At 36.3% G+C, this 21,043-nt stretch overlaps 2 protein-coding genes across 4 annotated transcripts in view; both read right to left on the reverse strand.

Moving 5' to 3' along the window:
- Nucleotides 1–5,889, reverse strand: part of fgd1 (FYVE, RhoGEF and PH domain containing 1) — a 61,474-nt gene extending 55,585 nt beyond the window's left edge. For both annotated transcript variants that reach the window (XM_065270252.2, XM_065270251.2), the window contains exon 1: nt 4,853–5,889. In XM_065270252.2, the coding sequence (XP_065126324.2) occupies nt 4,853–5,009 (157 nt within the window). In that variant the 5' untranslated portion in view covers nt 5,010–5,889. The remainder of the gene's footprint in view (nt 1–4,852) is intronic.
- A 923-nt stretch (nt 5,890–6,812) lies between these two features.
- LOC135730317 (uncharacterized) lies at nt 6,813–20,452 on the reverse strand. 2 transcript variants are annotated; one of them, XM_065248199.2, is made up of 9 exons: nt 18,932–20,446; nt 17,907–18,080; nt 17,169–17,326; nt 14,917–15,115; nt 14,598–14,694; nt 12,521–12,692; nt 12,296–12,445; nt 11,995–12,134; nt 6,813–7,358 (listed from the first exon to the last, which is right to left on the reverse strand). In XM_065248199.2, the coding sequence occupies exons 1-9, from the start codon at nt 19,189–19,191 to the stop codon at nt 7,293–7,295; spliced, it is 1,416 nt and encodes a 471-aa protein (XP_065104271.1). In that variant the 5' UTR covers nt 19,192–20,446; the 3' UTR covers nt 6,813–7,292. The 2 variants fall into 2 exon arrangements, 1 of the variants encoding a protein (XP_065104271.1); XR_010525939.2 differs by lacking the exon at nt 6,813–7,358 and having other exon boundaries at nt 11,999–12,134; nt 12,525–12,692; nt 18,932–20,452.
- Nucleotides 20,453–21,043: the final 591 nt, after the last annotated feature.

The raw sequence follows: 21,043 nt of genomic DNA on the forward strand, positions 1-21,043 counted from the left end.
GAAAGATCTTCACAAAACTCAATAATCATGAGAGTTACGGGTTTGACCGTTAACAGGCTGTAAAAGAAATACACGCCCTTTCAAAAACAGACACATCCAAGTTTTTGCAACATGTTCTTGCCTCACATCTCAAGGAATACAACTTCATCCAAGACAAAATGACTTTGCATGGTTTATTTAGTTAGTACTTATAGTATTTATAGTATAATTATTAATATATTACAATATAGTAATGAAGGCTTGTACAGACAAGCACAACTACAGAATATACTAGATCTGTAATATTTTTTGGGAAATAAAACTGTTTGTGCTGGAAACAGATCTGATTACAGTCATTATCTATTATATCATATCTGACTGTACCTTGTGAGTAACAACTTTAATTACCTTTACAAAAAAACCATGCAACCCCACCTGTGACTTTAACAGGCAGAAAGATTTCGAAAGAACAACATATTCAAACATACGGATTCAGACACCTCCACCTGATCCAGTTTTTGTGAGTCACACTGAAACCGACAAAGCGTAAACTGCTTAATCAGCATTTGAGTCACACACAAATCTCCACACGTCACAAAAGTTTTTGGGAGATGACATACTTTGTAGAAATTCTGTGAATTTAAATGCACAAACCAGAAGCAACATTACCCAACAAATGGAGGAGGGACGGCTTTTCGAAGAACAGATTTCATGTGCACATTTATTAAGAAGAAACAATGTTATGGATGTCACAATTAAAGTTGCACTTACTTAAAGGAAAACGCCCACATTTTGGAAATTTAGCTAAATTCACCGTATCCCCTAGAGTTAGTTAAGTCCATACCCTTTTCATCTCTGTGCGTCCCATAACTCTGTCTGACGCACCCACCGCTAGCTTAGCTTAGCACAAAGACTGGAAGTGAATGGCTCCAGCTAGCATACTGCGCCCTATAAGTGACAAAATAATGCCAACATTTTTCTACTTATATTATTTGATTTGTATTGTCACATCGTGTACAAATAACAAGGTCATATGAGACACAGCAATCTTTTAAGAGTATACATACTGCGAGCAAATCACTCTGCCAAAGTAGCGGTGCTTCGTCTTCTGAAAATATAGTTCCCTGTTAAAAGATGGCTGTGTCTCTTATAACCATATTTTTTGTACACGGTGTGACTATACAAATCACAACATATAAATAGGAAAATGTTTGCATTATTTCGACACTTATTGGGAGTAGTATGCTAGCTGGAGCCATTCACTTCCAGTCTTTGTGCTGAGCTAGGCTAGCGGGGGTGCATCAGACAGAGTTACGGCACACGCGGGGATGTAAAAGATATGGACTTATCCAACTCTGGGGGATAGGGTGAATAGCTAAATTCCCAAAATGTGGCCGTGTTCCTTTAAAGAAAATATTTTGAATTTTTTTTTAAAACAACGATCTTGCATTGATATTTAAGCCACTTACTATTGACATCCAAGGTTAACAACTTTCATAGAAATGTTGACATTAGCATGAAACTGCTCATATGTTATGGGGCAGTTTCCCTGACAGGGCTGCCTTAATTTAAAACACCCTGTACTAGCATATCCTAATGGGGCGGTTTCCCGGACAGGGATTAACTAGTCCTTGACTAAAATAAATATAAGAGCTGTCCAAACTGAAAACAACTTGCACTGACATATCTTTAAATACATCAGTGCCCTTTGTTTTGCCTCAAAATGCATGCCAATAATGTTTGTAGTAAGGCATGTTTGTGGTAAAACTAGTTATATTTCCTAATTAAACTAAAACCAAGTCCTGAATTAATGTATTCCCTGTTTAAGAAACTGCCCCAATGTAAAACCAGATGTTTTTTTCTTCTTTTAACAGATAAAAAGCACGTCTAGTTTAATATGACACCTACTATTATTTAACATTAAATGAGTGAATGTTCGATAGTTAAATAAATTAAGTATTCGAGCCGATAAACGCCACCTCTGTAAAAAGTGAGATCATGATATAATTTACCGAATGCTCTCGGCACTTATTATACGTTCATCAGATATTTTGCTTCAAATTCGCTTAATCCCAGCCTCATGCCATTCATAAGTACCACTTTGTTGTCAAAATCCATTAAGAGTCTCATTTACAAGAAAACATGTCAGACACACTTCTGAGCTCTTCATATACAATTTCATTAGATTATTTTCCTATTTTTTATCCATTCAAATTTGCAATAACACTGCTGTATGGATTCAATTCAATATACTATTATACATTTAATAATTTTCCCATTTTCTGTTGTTTCTTTAGCTTTCATGTACAGCTACTTTGAAACAATGCAACATTTTGAAAAAGCGCTATATAAATGAACACTGATATGAGGTGTGTTCAATTCAAGAACCACATGTATCTGACTATTTACACATCAAAGCAACGTCCTTAATCTAAAGCATTTCTCATCAACCCAACAGATCTTCATAAACAAATAAAAATGCAATGTCCAATACATAACAAAATGTGATTTGTGCACTCCTATACAAAACTCATCACCTATTCAGGGTGATAAATGGTTGCCAGGATGTTGCTAAGGTATTCTAAGAGGTGATAGGGTGGTCCTTAAGTATCACCTAGGTCTGGTATTAACAAATCTCAACAAAATAGTAAAAAGTAAAAGCACACTATGGTGGTTCTAACCGCCTACAGCCAATATGTTGGTCAGCACAGACGCAAGCCACCGAGATGCTCTGTACCCCAGACTTTAATTGGATTTCACAGTGCAGTGCCTGAGTAAATATCCTAAACTGACAGAGCCTCAAGGAGGCACACAGACACACTCGCATAAGTACAAACAGTACAGCACCAACAGAGCAAAGACAGACCCCGGCCAGGACGACAGGGCTCCGCTTCAAGGTCTCTGCTGTTGCCTTATTACTGAGAGAGCAGTGGACCACGTGAACCTCATTATAAGTGAACATCTGACGTTCTGCATTAATAATCCTTAAGATACCATCACCTTTACATACACAATATAGAAATGCTTTATCGGGTATTAAAGGTGCCATAAAATGTTAAACTGTATTTATGTAGGCATAGGTGAATATTGATGCTGAGTTCACACCAACTATTCGCGCGTAGTTGGTCGCTTACACATCGTGAGTGTACTCGCTTCATTCGTGGGTGAAATTCTAGTTGTCGAGACATTCACGCGGGAATTCGCATTATGGGAGGGGCTTCTGCCACTCTGCTCGCTTCTTGTAATCACGTCACTACTAGAGCAAGCTCCTGATTGGTTAACGCGGTGCGTTTTTCGCCAAAGGTCAGATTTTTCAACTCACGGCGATGCTCAATTCATGCCATTCGAGCAAACTAGACGAGCAAACTACCACGCCGCACTAAACGCCTCATTCGCGCCGCGAGACCTCCATACGCGCATAAACGCGTCTTAACATTGACTTAACATTGAAATCACTCACGCTTGACGCCTGTATAGTACACATTAAATTAATTACAATAAAAAAAACTAAGTTAGCGCTATATGCTAGTTACTGCTATACACTAACATTTTACTTACCACTCAGAAATGTCTATTAACAATTCCCAAACAATTAATTACTCATCATGTCTGATACAGACTCAAACATAAGATCTAATTACACACAGAGCTACTGAAGGAGCTGCTCTGAGAAACAGCCAATCAGAGGAGAGCTCAACATTATTATTCATGATCCTTTCAAATAAGGTAATAATAGATCATTTCAATTGAAATGGGTTGTAAATGGATGTTTAATACTGTTTCTGGATCATTTTTGCACTTAATAAAGCCACATAGCTCCATCAGAGAAAATAATTTACATATTGTTTTAATGCATTCATTGGCACCTTTAATGTTCAATGTATGCTTTACTACTATACAGTCATATCATGTTTTTAGCATGTTCACGTAGAAATGCAAACAAAGTCACTCTCAGAAACAACGCGCATCGATTTAATGTCAGGTTCTGCTTGGAAACAAACATATGTGGTGGCGGGTTAATACATTATGCCTGTTTGACTGATGACCTCGTCCACTAACAAATCCATACAGAGCTCAACCGCTGCTTGGCTTCATGCAGAATAAATAAGATGAATGATTTCTTCTTTAAAAAACCTTCCCTTAATATACTTGAAAGGGACATAAGAGCAGTAGCACACATGATTTCATTCTATATTTGGAAATATATTCTTACGGGTTATATTTTGATCAAATGATGGGGTAAAAACTGGATTACTAATTTGCATCTTGCAAAGGCCAAACCAAAGTTCATACATCCTATCCAAATACAGTGAGTGGGTTTCAAATAACACAAAAGTACTTAACCAAAGGACTGGAGTGGTAACATTTTTCTAGCCACATAAGACATGCAGAGTCACATCTTGTGCTGAGACAGAAAACTATCCTGTGGTTCCTTTCACACACACACACACACACACACAAAAAATGCTATTTTGACATATAGCTAAAGCTTTTACAGTTTGGTAAATTGGGTGATGTCAATGTGTTTTTCTTTCTGCCTCACACAAACATTTATTGTGTTGATGTACATCATGTGATTGAAGTCTCATCTGCTGATCTAAAGTGTTACATCACTGTGCAAATTGAAAATGCAAAAATGTCACACGTCCAAAATTTGTCCTCTGGAGTTCCTAGAAGTTAAGTATTTTACTTAGACACCTTCACGGGATCAACCTGAGAAATTCACCTTTTGGCTATACCACAGTACAACATTACATATAAATGCTTTAGTTTCACCTCATTGCTGGCTTCTGGCAACACAGTAGGGTAAACAGACAAACCAAATGCATTTTGATATGATGTGTGTGTATAAATGCACATAATCCAGACTCACCTATTCTGCGCAGGGCAGGTTGAGGGCTGATGTGGTAAGAGAAGCGCATGGTTTTGAATTGACTGGAATATGATGGATCACTGGAGCTGATGAGATGCGCGCTCTTGGGTCGATTCAACTGCATGCCTGTCTGCTCAACCCTCATACAGGCACACATATGACACAAGATGCGGTCGACTCCAGGAAAAAAGACAAGAAGATGAGGCTTTATATCCTAGGTACAGATGTGAAACATCAACCTTCACAACAGTTCGGGTCCAACGGCACGAGACACTCTTGCGTCCCGACTGTATCCTCCTCTCGATGCTGTAAACGGTAAATCAATGTCCTCCGATCGGCCCGTGCCGTGTAAATCCAATCCAAAACGCTTTGAGGAATATGCAAAGCCATCAACGATCAGTTTAACCACGAGCGCATGGATGCCCAAGCCAACTGTATACAAAAACTCCAGTGACCTTTATGAAAACCAAGATATCCACGTATGGTTATCCCTATCCGAGCTCGCGGAGACGATGACTAACACATGCGTTTACTGGTGTGCGTTTATAGGCGACATAAAAATACATATACGCGCACGTTACATTGCGTTATCAAAGAAAGCGCCGTCAACATTCGGTCGGACAGCCCACGTTTTCGTTCTCTTGGTGACATTCCTGTAAATCCATCGCTTTTAAAACAAACTTTCCCAATCCATCTTCTTCAAACTTCTGGTTTTCCGATCCAAAACGCGCGTAAAAACCGCAAGAACGCGCCGCGATGAAGATCACCGCACATTGCCGTTGATATTCCGCCTCGGACGTTTTTCCCCGTTTCCTTTCGGTACAACCGTATCCAAAAATATGCACACTCAGCTGCTTTAAACAAATCCACAGACGCTTTGTTTCCAAACTCCTTGTACTGTTTGCGTGGCTTTAATGCTTCGTCCCTAAAAGCAAAAGAATCGTTACAATGTCGCGCGCTTCCATTGTTATAACGTTTCGATGTTGCAAATATATATTTTTTAAGTCTTCACCGGTTACTTGTCTTTTCTTTTGTAGTTCTCGACAACGCCAAAGTGTGTTAAAGTGAGAGCCCTCCTCCTCCAGCAGGACATATGAAACCGCGTCAACCCCCTCCATCCATCCCTCTCTCTCTCTCCCCTCTTTTCCCAAAGTCTGTTTCTCATTTTTTTTCTCTCCTTTCCAAAGGGTTCATGCTTGAAATCTGATGCGAAGGGAAAACTTTCAAAGGATTTTGATGTTATCCCTTTTTGAAAGGAACACATTTTAGAGTAGTATGTCCTAATCGGGATAGTTTACGTTTCGTAAATTAAACATTTACACCCAATAAAAATATGTGGATTTTGGAGGGGTGATGGAAACGTGCCGTTTGAACTGGAGTGCACCGGGAGTGGAGAATCTGAAGTTCAGTTTTTAGGAGAGGTAATTTTACATTTGGGTGAATCTAATTGGATGTCATTAAGTTAATAACACTTCATGGTCTTTTAACTTTTTTAAACTCCAATTTATGGTCCATGATATGCAATCCAGGGTTACTTTACAGGGCAGAACAGCTCCTTAATAATGAATGAACATTATCACCACACAATCAAAGGAAAAAATATTGTTAAAAAATGTTATTTACTATTTTTAAAACATTTAACATTTTTAAATTGTTACACACGCCTCAAAATTCCCTTTTCTTATTATGCAACTGAGTGGTACACCTGAATTTACTGACATTTTACGATTTTATGCTTTGGGCAGACTGTTTTATCCAAAGTGACTAACAGTGGTATGCATTTCTTATCAGTATGTGTGTTTGCTGGGTTTGAACCCATGACCTTTTTCAATGCTTTTGTAATGCTCTACCATTGAGCTATACATGGAGCATAACTTAAAAACTGTAGTCAATAACAAATACAACTAAAATACTTTTACAAAAGAAGTTTTTATTGCATTGTGATAATGGGAATTTGTATAAAAACACACCTAATAGACCTGACATAAATTTTCCTAAAGGAAATTATTGATTTCATAGATTTAAATCGAAAACGAGATGCTACATCTCAAGGGGTTTATCCTATTAATAAAATTTACAATATTATGTATTTGACTCCCTGAAACTGAAGCTGGTTTGAGTTTTTCTGTAACCGGTGAAAAAAACTACACAGTTTGCCCATTAGATGTCAGTCTTGCTTTGAGAGAATCAAATGAAATATTTCATCTAGCCCACATTTGTACCGAAGGCCACTTTGGTTAAACAATCAGCTGAATTGAATGCTTCATACTGCTGAAAGGTGTTACACTGGGATTTATTTATTATATTTGTAAAAACAAAAACAAAAAAAAATGTACATTAAAATGCTTAAGGTTTTAAAATGATGAGATCGTTTAGAGTTCGTTTCGAGGAAAGCGAGTTTTGGATTTCTCTTGGCATCTCTGGATGGAGATATTTGGTTTCAGGGTTTAATTTCACTAACCTCTGGACCACACAAGGATCTCCGACTTCTCAGGCTGTACCTCGGCTGTTAAGGAAGCAATAAAACCTCATTAGTACGCTGACATTTCAGATCTGAACACAGCTGTGGAGAAGACAGTTCATGTCCTGAGGTTCTTGTTATTGACCGTCATAACTACATGATTTAATGGGAAAACTTCTTTATACTCTTGATTAGTGTGGAAATTAAGTGTAAACAAAAGAAAATTATGTTTTTATTAAATGAGGAAAAACTATTCTCACTGTAAAACTGCCATTTATGTTAATCTGCAATACCGTGATTATCCACTTAACCAATTTATGAAAAAACTGAAGTCAAAACTTATTTACTAATTTTAAACTCTCTGTACATTTTGATAATGGTTCTGAATCTGATCTCTAACAAAATTCCTTCACAAAAATACAATTATTTCATCTTTTTGCTAAAATATTTGTATTTTTAGAGAAAAATACCCATATTGAACGGTTTATAAGCAGAGGGAAAAAATATAGATAGGATGAAACATTTTTTCCCCATTTTGTTTGTTTGTTTATTTATTTGTTTGATTGAAAGCAGGGAGTCTGTTCTTTAATTTGATATATTTGTTTACATATTTTTAGAAGAACATTTTCCTGGAAAGCATTTTGTGAAATTTTTGTGAAAATCACAAAAATGCTGGCCGGCAACTTCTCAAAAAATGGCTGGCGGCGAATGAGTTAAAAGGTAAAATACACAGAAAAAATTAAGGGACCATCTCAAGACTGTTTTCAGTTTATCTAAATGTATTATTTAAAGGATTACTCCACTTTCTAAAAAAATTCCTGATAATATACTTACCCGCCCCATGTCATCCAAAATGTTGATGTCTTTGTTAAGTCGAGAAGAAATTACATTTAAGACAAACATTCCATGATTTTTCTCAATTTAACCTGATAAGGATCACTGTGCCATACACGACACACCCCCTCCCTTGCTTGTGAGGCTGCATAAACGTCATTGTAACTTTGAAGCATTAAATTCTTCAAAATAATATACGGTCAACGTTTGAAAGCTTGGACTCTCGGGATTCCATTAAGTGCACACACAAAGCATAAGATGATTTATAGCAGTCATAAAACTGTAATCTAGTTGTTAGTTACCTGAACAGGCGGCGCCAATTTAGGTTATTTACTTACTTTCTGAATCTTCCCTTTATCCGCTTCGGTGAAATTGTCCAAAAAAAATTGTTTAGAAATCCCCAAAAGTCCAAGGAAATTGAATATCCAAGCCTTTTAATCCAAAACTATTTGTTCGCCTTACAATCTTGACGTTTCGGACCGAATTACGATATAAATACTGTATACAATTAATTCACTAACGGACATTCGTTCGAATCTCACTTTTCATTCACGATTTATAATGAATATATTCGGATGTCACGTTTTTTGTGCAACGTCTGAGGAACAAATACGCCCCCTTGTGTAATTTCAGCAGTTCCATAAGAGGTTAATAGACTTGGACCTCAACAGTTTAAATGCAGTTTAAAATTGAAGTTTCAATGCAGCTTCAAATGGCTCTAAACGATCCCAAGCGAGGTAATAAGGGTCTTATCTAGCAAAACGATTTTTATTTTTGGCAAGAAGACAAAAAAGTACTTTTAAAACAACTTTTTGCAGTAGCCGTGTGACGCGCCAGCGCTACCTTACCTAATGCATGCATCATCGCGTCGAAAGGTCACGCATGACAATGCGAAACTAACACTCCAGTGTTTACAAGTGTGAAGAAAGAGGACCTTTCTGACATTGTTGTATGTGTGATACTAATTAATGTCTTTGTGTCAGTTTACTGTTTATTGCACGCCGAGTGACCTTTTGACGTCATTACGCGTTACGTGAAGTCGGCCTGGCGCGTCACATAGCTGCTGATGAGAAGTTTTGGTGTAAAAGTGCATATTCTTTTATCTTTCTTGCCAAAAATGACAATCGTTTTGCTATATAAGACCCTTATGCCTCTATGGTATCGTTAAGAGCCCTTTGAAACTTTAAGAAAAATACTGGAATGTTTTTTTCTCAAAAAACTTCATTTTTTCTCGACTGATCAAAGAAAGAAAAACATCTGGCATGATATTAAATAAATTACCAGGATTTTTTTTAAGAAAGTGAAGTAATCCTTCAAGTAAAATTATATTTTTTTTAACATTCCATCAACTACCAAAAACATTTCTGCCAATTTCCTAATAAATATTTTTTTGTATTTACCATTTATTTTAGAAACAATTAGAAAGTTAATATTTGATGGAATAACCCTGATTTTTAATCACATCATTAACGTGTCCTTTAATGCTCTCAGTCCTTTGCATTGTTTGCTGTTGGAAGTCAACAGACACTGGACTGAAATGGTCATGGTCACAAAAGGCTACATGTAGAAATTATGATAAAAGGCAAACTGGAGTTTTGGCAGCTGTATTAAAAATAATTTCTACTTGTGCACATGCAGTAAATTAAACTGCATCTTCATTTGACGCATACAAACAACTGAAAGTAGGCTATTTTGAATGTCAAAAAATGACACGAAAGGGGAAAACCCCAAGCCTCAAAAAGTTATGTGGAATGCACGTCAAAAAGGGCCACTAAAGTAGGGGGTAACCCGGTGTGCTTTTAAAACTGGCACAGGGGTGAGGTTTTTGCTTCCTTTCAGAGTATCGCATACAGGAGTCACAGGGGAGCTCCGCTGACAGCTGTTGTAGATGTCACCAGTGAGTACGACTTTTAAAGTAGGCGCAATACAGACATGCTGTTTGGGATCCCCTAACGCAGTCATTTTGAAACTGTTCCCAGGGGACCCACTGCTTTGCACATTTTGCATGTCTCCCTTACCTAACAGACCTGATCATCAGCTCATTGAGGGAGAGATCAAAAAAAACTGAGACATAAAATATGCAGAGCTGTGGGTCTCCTGGGACAAGATTGAAAACCACTGCCCTTAGTGTTACTGCATCTTAATATAACTGCGTACTGCATGGTGAATGAACACCTTCTATATGACACGATGGGATTGCTGTTGTGATATTCAAACATTAATGGGCTTTTAGATCATGCATCTTGAATGAGCGTTTTTTTATCCATACAAATTATTAAGAAAAATCTGATGCGAATATAACAAGATTTATAAAAATCATGTGTCAGTAGTCTACCGCTGCCTACCTAGCCAACCGTTGAGAATCACCGTCTTAAAGGGATAGTTCACCCAAAAATTTAAGTTCCGTCATTAATTTGGGTAAAAATGGGTAAAAATTTGAAGAAAAATTGTGTGTGTATTCAAAGCACCGCCATTATTGTTTACAGTGCGTGGAATATCAGTGGATATCGGAATTTGCGCAAAATTAAGAATTGACTTTTTAATACTTTGAAACGTGGTCGATTCAAAATAGATTCTCACACGCCACGAATCCATTTTTTTTTTAATCCAATAACCTAATCCTGTTTGATCAAGGAATGCGACTGTTCTCACTTTTTTCAGCATACATTTTTCAATTTGCATCAAAATTGTATTGTATTTAACATAATTGTATGCATTTGAAAATTAGAGATAGGTTGTGTTTTATTGTACCCAAGTGTACCTAAAATAAAAGTTTAATATACAGGTTTGTGGCTCTTAATTTCTTTTGATGAATTACCCACTTGTAAACTTATGTTCAATGTTCATTTTTATAAATATAGTATTTGTATTAAATCTGTATTCATTGAGTTGAATCGAGAATCAAGTATAAAAATCGTTCCGAGAATCGGAAATCGAACGGAGAATCGAAATTGAATCTGGAACATCTGAATCGATACCCAGCCCTACCGGTTACAATACTAATTTTGGCGGTAACACATTTTTTTTAAATTAGGGGTTTATGGCGTTTTGGAACCAAACTCTTCATATTTTGATAAATGATGGTAAGCACACAGCTGCTACAAAAATTGACTTCAATAGTAGGAAAAAATATGTTTGAAAGTATTGTGATAAATGATGTAAGCATACAGTTGATGGTACCCATTGAATTCCATTGTAATTTTTATTCCTACTATGGAAGTCAATGATTACAATCAGCTGCGTGCGCTTAAATATCTTCTTTTGTGTAAAAAAAGAAATTCATACAGGTTTAAAACAACATGAGGATGAGATATCAGTGCCATTATTTTGCCCCAAGATGCACACCAGAACAGGTTTTGTAAGGTTTGTTTGTAAAAACTCCTTATATGTCCTAAATCCTCCTTATAATAACTAAGGCCTAATCCTGGATTAATCTAAAACCTGTCAGGGAAAACGCCCCAATATGCGAAAAAAGTGGCAGACTAAAAAAATGGTAAGACAAAAATGTTATACAGCATTATGTCATTTTGTGAGGATCTTAAAACCATTTTAAAATTATTTAAGCTTGAGTTTATTTCTCAAACGAAACTCATGGTTTAACAAAATCTCAAGTATAGCCCATAGGTCACTGTTTCTAAAGCACTTTTTGGTTTATGAATCATGAACACATGATCTTAAATCTCTGTTTATATAAAATACCTGCTACTAAATTCTTCTTTTATGTTTCAAAGATAAAATAAAGGCATATGGCTATGGGGAAACATAAAGGACAGTAAACAATGACAGAAATGTCTATTGTATGTAATTATTTTACAAGTTAAAAAGTATGAATCTTGTTCTACTGCACCTGATCATCATCTACAAGCACACTGTACACCACAGCGGCGGATGGGCGCACACGAGAGCCTGAGGTGCGTCGTCTGCGTTTCTGAATCTCTGGAGTCCTCTTTGTCCCCAGCGATGGAGCAAAGCTCTCACAATGCTGGGCTAATAACAAACAACACATTTGCATTGGATTTAGGATTACATATTACATACAGATAAACAAAATAGCTTTCATTTACATCATTCTCTGAGCTCAGTCAATTGAAATGCAAATGAATTCCTGCTAAGATGAAAATGTCAACACTTTCAGAAGTTGTGCTTACTGTCATGAGGGCCAGAGAACGTCGACAGGGCAGAATTCACAACGCTAGAGGGATGTAAAATAACTAAACTGCCATCTTTATCTTCGCTCTTGCTCTCCCAGTGTTTTCGTCTGGACCGCTTCCAATTATCCACAGATGCCGAGAGACATTCTAGATGACATCATAAGAAGATCTTAAACAAAATCAAAACTTCAAAATGTGGAAAACGTGCAATCTAAGGGACACCTGCTTTCAGGAGAGCCTGCTGAAGGTCTGAGCGCGTCTCTTTAAGCTCTTGCAGAATCTCAAGACTTTCCTTGGTGATGTTTCGATAACGCAGAGCGAAATACAACAGGATGAGACAACCGGTTAAAACCATGGTTCTTCTTAAAATAGAGACTAAAAAGGTCATTCTCTCCTATGCAAAGAAAAAAAAAATTATCGTCATGAATAGTAATAGACAATGTGCACTTATCTCTGTAAGTATACTGAAAGATGGCATTGATTTTATAAGTCCGAGTATTCTATCAATTATCAATAGTAGTCTTTATAATGGGGTTTTACCACTCTCTTTAAAGCAAGCTTCTGTTGGGCCGCTTCGAAGAAAGACAATCTGGATGTTCATGATCGGAGTAATTACCAACCGATATCGAAACTTACTATTTTATCTAAGTTTTTAGAAAAAGTATTATATCTTAGATACGTTTTAATCAGGTTTTAGATGTAAACATAGTACTGAATCAGCACTCTTAAGAGTAGTGAATGATCTGTTGCTTATAAATGATGCAGGGAACCATGCTGCCTTAATATTTTTGGATTTTTCTGCAGAGTTCGATACCATAGACCATTCGATTCTTCCTGAACCTGTCAAAGCAGTTTGTGGGAATACAAGGTACTGTGCATTCATGGTTCGCTTCTTTTCTAGAGCAAAGATCTTTTATAGTGAAGGTTAAAAAAAATTGTAGCGCATCTGGTGCATCTTACTAGTGGGGTTCCTCAGGGGTCCATTTTGGGTCCAATTTTGTTTTTAATATATTTTTTCTCCCATTGGGTAGGATTTTTAAAAAATATGGCACCTCTTATCATTTATATGCAGATGATACGCAGATATACTTGCCTTTGAAGCCCAACTGTTCTGATTCTTGTGCAACACTCCGTAGATGTTTGGATGAAGTTAAAGTTTGGAATCTTGTTCAGTTAAACGAGCACAAAACAGAAATTATGATTTTCGGCCGTACCACATTTACCAATGCGGAAAAAGACATACTAGGCCCATGGGCATGTCATCTACAGCAGTGTTTCTCAACCCTGGTCCTCAAGGACCCCCTTCCAGAATGTTTTAGATGTCTCCTTAATTAACACACCTGATTTAAATTATTAGCTTGTTAGGGAGACATTCTGGAAGGAGGCTGAGGAGTTAGTTCAGGTGTTTTAAATTGGGAGACATCTAAAACTTTCTGGAAAGGGGGTCCTTGAAAACCAGGGTTGAGAAACACTGATCTACAGGGCAAAGTAAAAAATCTAGGAGACATTTATATTCATCCCTAAAATTTGATAGCCAAATAAAAATGGTATTTCGGTATTCTTTCTTTTATCTGAGAGCAATAGCTAAGTTAAAACCAATTTTGTCAACTAGCAACTTTATTTTTAACTGTGGCTCATGGTCAGATGTTTAAAATTTGTTTTGTAGACTAAAATGTTTTTTTTTTTAAATCTCTTTACAACACAAAATTTTTATTTTTATTTGATGTGTAGAAAAGCAGGCAAAAATCATCCACCCTACAGCAGTGCTTCATCAATACCAAAGCAATTTTGCGTTAAAAAGTCGTCTAATAGCCGTTCCAAACACAGCCCAGATGTCTAGACTAAAACAAGGCAAAAAATTTATGTTTAGTTTAGGCAGAAGTGGGTTACTCACAGCCGGACAATCTTGTGTCTAAAGGTAAGCTGTAAAAAAATGTCTGTAGAAATTACAGTATTACTGGGTATTACTGGCAACTAGCTGCCGGTAACTTACTGTAGACTTTACATTTATGTTATTTACTGGCAACAGTTTTTTTAAAAGTTAAATGAACATGAAACATTTTCAGTCTTTATCTTACAGAAACATTTTTACAGTGTAACCCAAACAGTCAAATGACATCCCAGCATGCACCTTGACAAGATGCACTGTAATCAAAATAAGGTTTGGTACTTTGAAGTTTAAACATCAGCAGCATTTCTTTTACATTTGTCACTAAATAATTCCCATAAGTGTTTATATTTTAGCATCAAGACAACACTAAGCAGTTTTCATACATTCAGAATCATGCACAGGTCTCACCATCTGTTGATAACCTTCCTCCTCATTTTCCAAAATCATCCTACAGATCATCCTTTCTAGATATATATTCAAAGCCACGAGTCCAAAAAGAAAAAATCTAAGATGAAAAATAAAATAAAATTAATTAGTCAGGGTCTGAGTTAAAGTCATTCTAGTCATTTTTTATTAGGTGGCTTTAGTTATTTTACTAAAGGGGGATCGTAAGAATATATCATGAGAAGAACAACATTCAGATTATCCTTAATAACATTACACTTGGGAGAAATTGGACTATATATATATGATGTGATTCTACAAACTGAGTGAGATTGATACTCGCCTGGCCCCAGCCGTACGCTGCACAGAGGTCAGAAAAAAAGACGCGACGATGCCCACAGCGTTGTAGAAAAGGCAACTGAATGTGTGCGTCTCGGACATGATGAAGCTCTGGAGAAAAGCTACACGGTTAAAGATCTCAGCAAAAGCCACCTGCTGCTCCTGTGCAGAATGCCTCATCTCAGCAAAAACATCTCTCAGGCCTGAAACCAAGCATCACAGCACAATCTCAAGGTCTGTTATGCATCGAAAGGTCACGCATGACGACGTATGCAAAACTAACACTACAGTGTTAACAAGTGTGAAGAAAGATGACCGATAAGACGTTTTTATATGTGAAATGATACTAATTAATGTTGTTGTGTCAGTTTAGTGTTTCAAATGGCCCACTAGTGTGGTTTCACATATGTAACGCATGATCTTTTGACATGATTACCTACCAAGTAAAGTCACGCTGGCACGTCACACGGCTAGTGCAAAATGAGAAGTTGTGGTTTACAAATACTTTTTTGACAATCGTTTCAATAGACAAGACCCTTATGCCTCGATTGATATCATTTAGAGCCATATATATATGGCTATTCAACACACCACGGGTCTGTTGAATGCTGTATTCTGATGCTTTTCTTGATGAGCAAAACGACCCAAGAAAATAAATCTAGTTTTTAGACCAAAAATATATAATGTAAGTGATTTTGTGCATAAAACAAGCATCTGCAAATGGGTTAAGCAACAAAATCTTGAATTTTTTTCTTAAAAATTAAATTCAAGAAAAATTCAGATTGGCAGATTTTTTTTGCTTGTTTTATGCACAAAATCATTTAAATTTGATATTTTTGGTCTAAAAACTAGATTTATTTTCTTGGGTCGTTATGCTCATCAAGAAAAGCATCTTAATTTAAGAATTTTTAGATATTTTTACTGAAAACAAGACAAACATACTAAGACATTTTTGTTTTGGGTCATTTTAGAATCAGTAATAGTTTATTTTGTAAAGTTACTTTTTGTGGATAATGTACATTGTTTCTTTCTGTATCTAAACTGCATTGCATGTTTAATTTTGTGCAAATAAACTTTTAACATTTCTTGGTTTGCTTGAATTTTCAGAACATTTTAACCAAATGCTTTCAAAAAGTGGTGGGGACAAAATCAGCCATTTCAAAAAGTGGTGGGGACATGTCCCCAGCGTCCCCAGTGTAAATGACACCTACACTGCAAAAAATGATGTGTTAATTTTTAACACATTGTGTGTGTCATGCCATTTCATGTTAAAATAAATGAAAGGGACAACACAAGTTGTGCTAAAAACAGTGACGGGAGTAATGGTTACAAAAGTAATTCCGTTACTGTAATTCCACTACTTTTAGCGGTAATAAACATGTAACAAAGTATTTTTTTTAAATCAAGCAACGCAGTTACAATTACTAACATTTAAATGAGTTGGCTACTCACCTTACTCTATTTTGTGATAAATGAACACTTGCAAACAAGACATTTCTGATTTAACATCGTAGGACTGTGGTGAGCGGCAAAATGAAAAATAACACACAAGGTGTGTTAGTTTAGGGACAACACATTAAATGTGTCGTCCCTATACTAACACACCTTCGGTGTTATTTTTCATTGTGCTGCCCACCACGGTCCTGCAACATTAGATCAGAAATGTCTTGTCTGCAAGTGTTCATTTATCACAAAATAGTCTCTTTCATTTATTTTAACATGAAATAACGCCTTAAATGGCATGACACACACAATGTGTTAAAAATTAACACATCATTTTTTGCAGTGTATGGTTTCTAAAATGGTTAATCCTGCAGTAGGTTTAAGCTCTTTAGTCATAGTAGTATTGCTAAAAAAATTATTAATGTTCTTGTCCATGATTTCACATTTGCGGTTTTACAGAAAAAAATATTAAAGCACTTTATTTTTTATTCATATGCCTAATTAGTTATTTACTTACAGTCCTTAACAGATAAATATGTTTTAATGGTTAAATTTAATGCTTGATTGATTTCTGAGAGAAGTTGAATGTGCTGCTCAAATTTGGGTACAAAAACAAAATTTAATTTAGCATCCCTCTTTTCAAAATGGTGAAACGTTGTGAACTCTCTGAAAAGGAAAGAGTCCGCATTAAAACACTTCATGATGCTGGATGGTCTTTGAGACAAATAGACAGGTGGTCTAATAAATTTGTTAAGCACTGTAGATTTACTGTCAGTCATTTTAGGCAAAGCATCATTTGATTGAAAAAAGCACCTTGAGTTGAGTCTTGCAGCGTGCTTTTCAGTTCTTCTCCATTGCGTAGGATGGTCTCTTGGGACTTGAGGGCAGCGCTTTGGGCTAAAACCAGATCTTCTGCCATTCGCTGAGTGGATGTCAACTGCTCTGCCACACCAGCCGAACTCTCAGTCAGCCTAAGAGACAAATGAACATTTAATTACAATAATATATTATACACTTATTATTAGCGAAGAGTGCGGTAAGATGTGTTTTTTAACCTATAGCAAACAATCATCTAGGCCAGTGGTTTTCAAACTGCGGGCCGCGAGATGGTGCCAGGGGGGCCCCAGTTTTATGACATTTTATGAAATACATTAATTTATCAGGAATTCTGTGTAATTAAACCTAAAAAATAAGGCTACTAACTAAAAGCACTACTTTATTGTATAATTTAATGCTTTTTTATTAAAATGTTGACTTTTAGAACAGTTTTTGGTCACAAATTTTCTTTGGGGGGCCGCGAAGGAATGCACCGTACACAAGGGGGGCTGCACGCTGAAAAAGTTTGGGAACCACTTATCTAGGCAAAGAAAAATGAGAGGTGAAACAAAATTTTAAACCTGAATTTTTGTCCAGTGACACTTAGATTTTCATTTCCAAAAATCTCTTTATAATATGCATATATAGGGCAACAATATGGTGGGTAAATAGGAAGGGGTCAAGTACATTTGCAATTATAACCTTTCAAATATTCTTGCCTTTAGACAGTAGTACCTGTGAATGGTATTTTCCGCTCTTTGTTGCCAGCGTTCACTCTGCAGATAGTGACATATACTGTGTGCATGAGTGAAAAACTCGGTGTAGGTGTTAAAAGCCACAGGGTCCATGTCTTGCGTGCAAGTTTTGACATCACTGTCTTCAGGACAATCTGGAAAAACCCGACCTGACCTGCAATGAATAACAAAAACGATCAGCACAGGACAGCATACCGGATACAGAGAATATTTATTGTTGCATTAAAGGGGTCATAGAGTGAAAATCTGACTTTTTCCATGTTTAAGTGCTGTAATTGGGTCCCCAGTGCTAGACAATGTGAAAAAGAACAACCCAGTAACTTAGTTTTGGTAAACCATTCTCTGCAAGCATGTGAAAAATTAGGTTGTTCAGATTTGTGACGTAGGTAGCAAGTCTTATTACAACAATACAATCCCTTAATCTGCATTATCCAACCACAGCACTGCCATTTAGAGAGAAAAATAAAAGTTGGCAGCACAGTTGAGTTTCAATTTCAGCAAACCACCATCATTACATCAGTGCTTGCATTTTATCAGCTAATTTGCATTTTAAAGGACACACCCAAAAACAGCACATTTTTGCTTACACCTACAAAGTGGCCATTTTAACATACTATAATAAATTATCTGTGGGATGTTTTGAGCTAAAACTTCACATATGCACTCTGGGGAAACCAAAGATTTATTTTACACCTTTAAAAAAAACTCATATGAGGACCCCTTTAAATCACAATAAGGTGTTCCAACAGTGGTTTGTGAATTTTGTGTCTCGTGCTTAGATTTGTTCTAATAGCAGGAAGAAAACACTGCTAAATCTAAGAAATAAAAATATAAAAATTTAAACAAATAGTGAAAACATTGCCATACTGAGCCAAATTGATGCCACAAATATATTATCTGTCTGGGCTATCCTTTGATTTTACGTACAGCCTGCTTTGTTTCCCTTTATATGGCAAATAATGTTGTGTTAAATGCATAATGATTGCAGTAATATATGCAGTTAACCTTTGCAGGTGGCAGTGCGTGAATGACAGCGCAATCTTGCTCTGCATATCATCACTGAACTCTTTGCAGTTTGACTCTATCTTCTCCAGTGCGCGAGTCCAACACGCTCCATAGCGGGGCTGCGCCGCCAGATCACGCGCTCTGAGTAACTCCACGCGGCCCTTGTCCTCTAAACTTCTGTCGCTGCTCACTGCACAGTCAACACAAAGGCTAAAAAATACAAAAAATCCAACTATCCACAACACAAGAGGAGCGCCCATAGTTTGTGATTACTAAAAAAACACAAACGTTCAATCAATGTCGCGGGTTTGATACACACACAGAAAAATTCACCAAACGCTTTCATTCAATTTAACCCTCATTTAAACAGGTGCTGGTTCCTCCTTCTGGGTGGGGTGTGAATGCGAGCTCCGGTTTCATCATTGGACCGTCAGGTATTTGGTGTGTTCGATCTGAAAACCGATCGTCGCGTGACTTCGAAGTACCGCGAGAACGTTTCAAATGCTGTGGTTTTCGACTCGCTCTCGCGATACGCCGATCGGTTTGTGCAACACCGCATTTATCACATCAGAAATTAATTTTTCAGAACAGTTCAACCTCCACATCAAGAAGTCAGTTTTCAAGCCACAACATCAAATTCTCATTGTTTTTGACAAATTTCAAATGCTTTGGTACAATCATGCAGATGATTAGGCCTATGTACAATTGTTTCCTACATTTTCAATTGCTTGTGTCATTTTTGTCAAAATACATTATACTGGTTTCTGTTGAATAGTCACCTCAAAACATTTAGGAATTAGTTAATCGTACAAGACATGTCATGCAAAATTGCTGACCTTTGTGTCATAATCTGTTACTGTAGGCATGCTGTCTATAGGTTTTTTAGTCTTTTGTAAATGTGAACTGAACTGATAAATTGCTGTCAAGTGAATCTTGAAAAATTGAGTTACAGAAAATGTGACATTTGTTTACAGAAAAAAAGGTAAAATGTGAATTGGTCCACAGTTTACATCAAAATACTGACACATATAATTTTGGGTAGCTAAAATGTTGACGGTCTTTATGAACAGTGACACACGGCCATTTTGATGGGACTGACATGTTTATAACGTAAAAAGAGGATGTTACAGGGTTTTGCAGGACATAAATGATCTTGTGCCGTTTGTATGAATTGTTTACAATGCACACATTTAGCCAATTTTAAGGAGGATGATTCGAGAAATGCTCAAAAGCAACTGAGAAAAACTGTAAGATGAATTAGTAGGCCTGTGCAAAATGCTTAATATTTTGGTATGCTTTAACAGATGAATTAAGTTACTAGTAAATTACTGACTAGGAAATATCTAAGTTCATAAAGACACGTAACTGTAAAAAAACCTATTGAACAGTCACAACATTATTGCAATGGAAAAAGATACAGTACACGTTTACTTTTTGTGACAATATGACCCAGTTACTGGCAATTAAACACAAAACAATTTATGAAACAGCAAACATGATTAAATACAAAAATAGAAAAAAACCCATTGTTTTGGAGAAACAACATTTCAAAAATCTGCCATGTTTCAAATTATTTGTTAATTTATAATCAAAATTATATTTGTATTTTACAATTTATATTAAACGTTTTTTGTAGAGGGTTTGAATTAGTTCTAACAGAGATTTATCATTTAAGATTAAATTGTTTAAAATCAACCAGCAAAGCTAGTGCTAGATATTACTTAAGTGTGTTTTACTTTACTTTACTGTACTAACCTTTTATGAGATTTATCCAAAAACAGCTATTCTGTGTGTAGATCCATTATTGTCGAAATTCAGAATCTGTTTCAAGAAATTCAAGTAGCCTATGTGACATAAATGCCCTTATAACTTAAAATGTTAAAAATTGACCAGAAAAAATCCAGTGCAGAAGATTCCCCTTAAAATATTTACACTGCTTTTATTTCCTCTGTATGAGTCAAAGTGGCAGAGTAGATAAGAGAATGTTTGTCTGTGATTTATACACCTTTTATATCAACTCCAGGACTGGGACATCCCCAGATATGATTTTCTTTTCTTCTTGCTTCTTTTCTTTCTGACTAATGATTTCTAATGATTACATTCATATCAAAA

This window comes from Paramisgurnus dabryanus, chromosome 11 (genome assembly GCF_030506205.2).
Source record: "Paramisgurnus dabryanus chromosome 11, PD_genome_1.1, whole genome shotgun sequence".
Classification (NCBI taxonomy): domain Eukaryota; kingdom Metazoa; phylum Chordata; class Actinopteri; order Cypriniformes; family Cobitidae; genus Paramisgurnus; species Paramisgurnus dabryanus.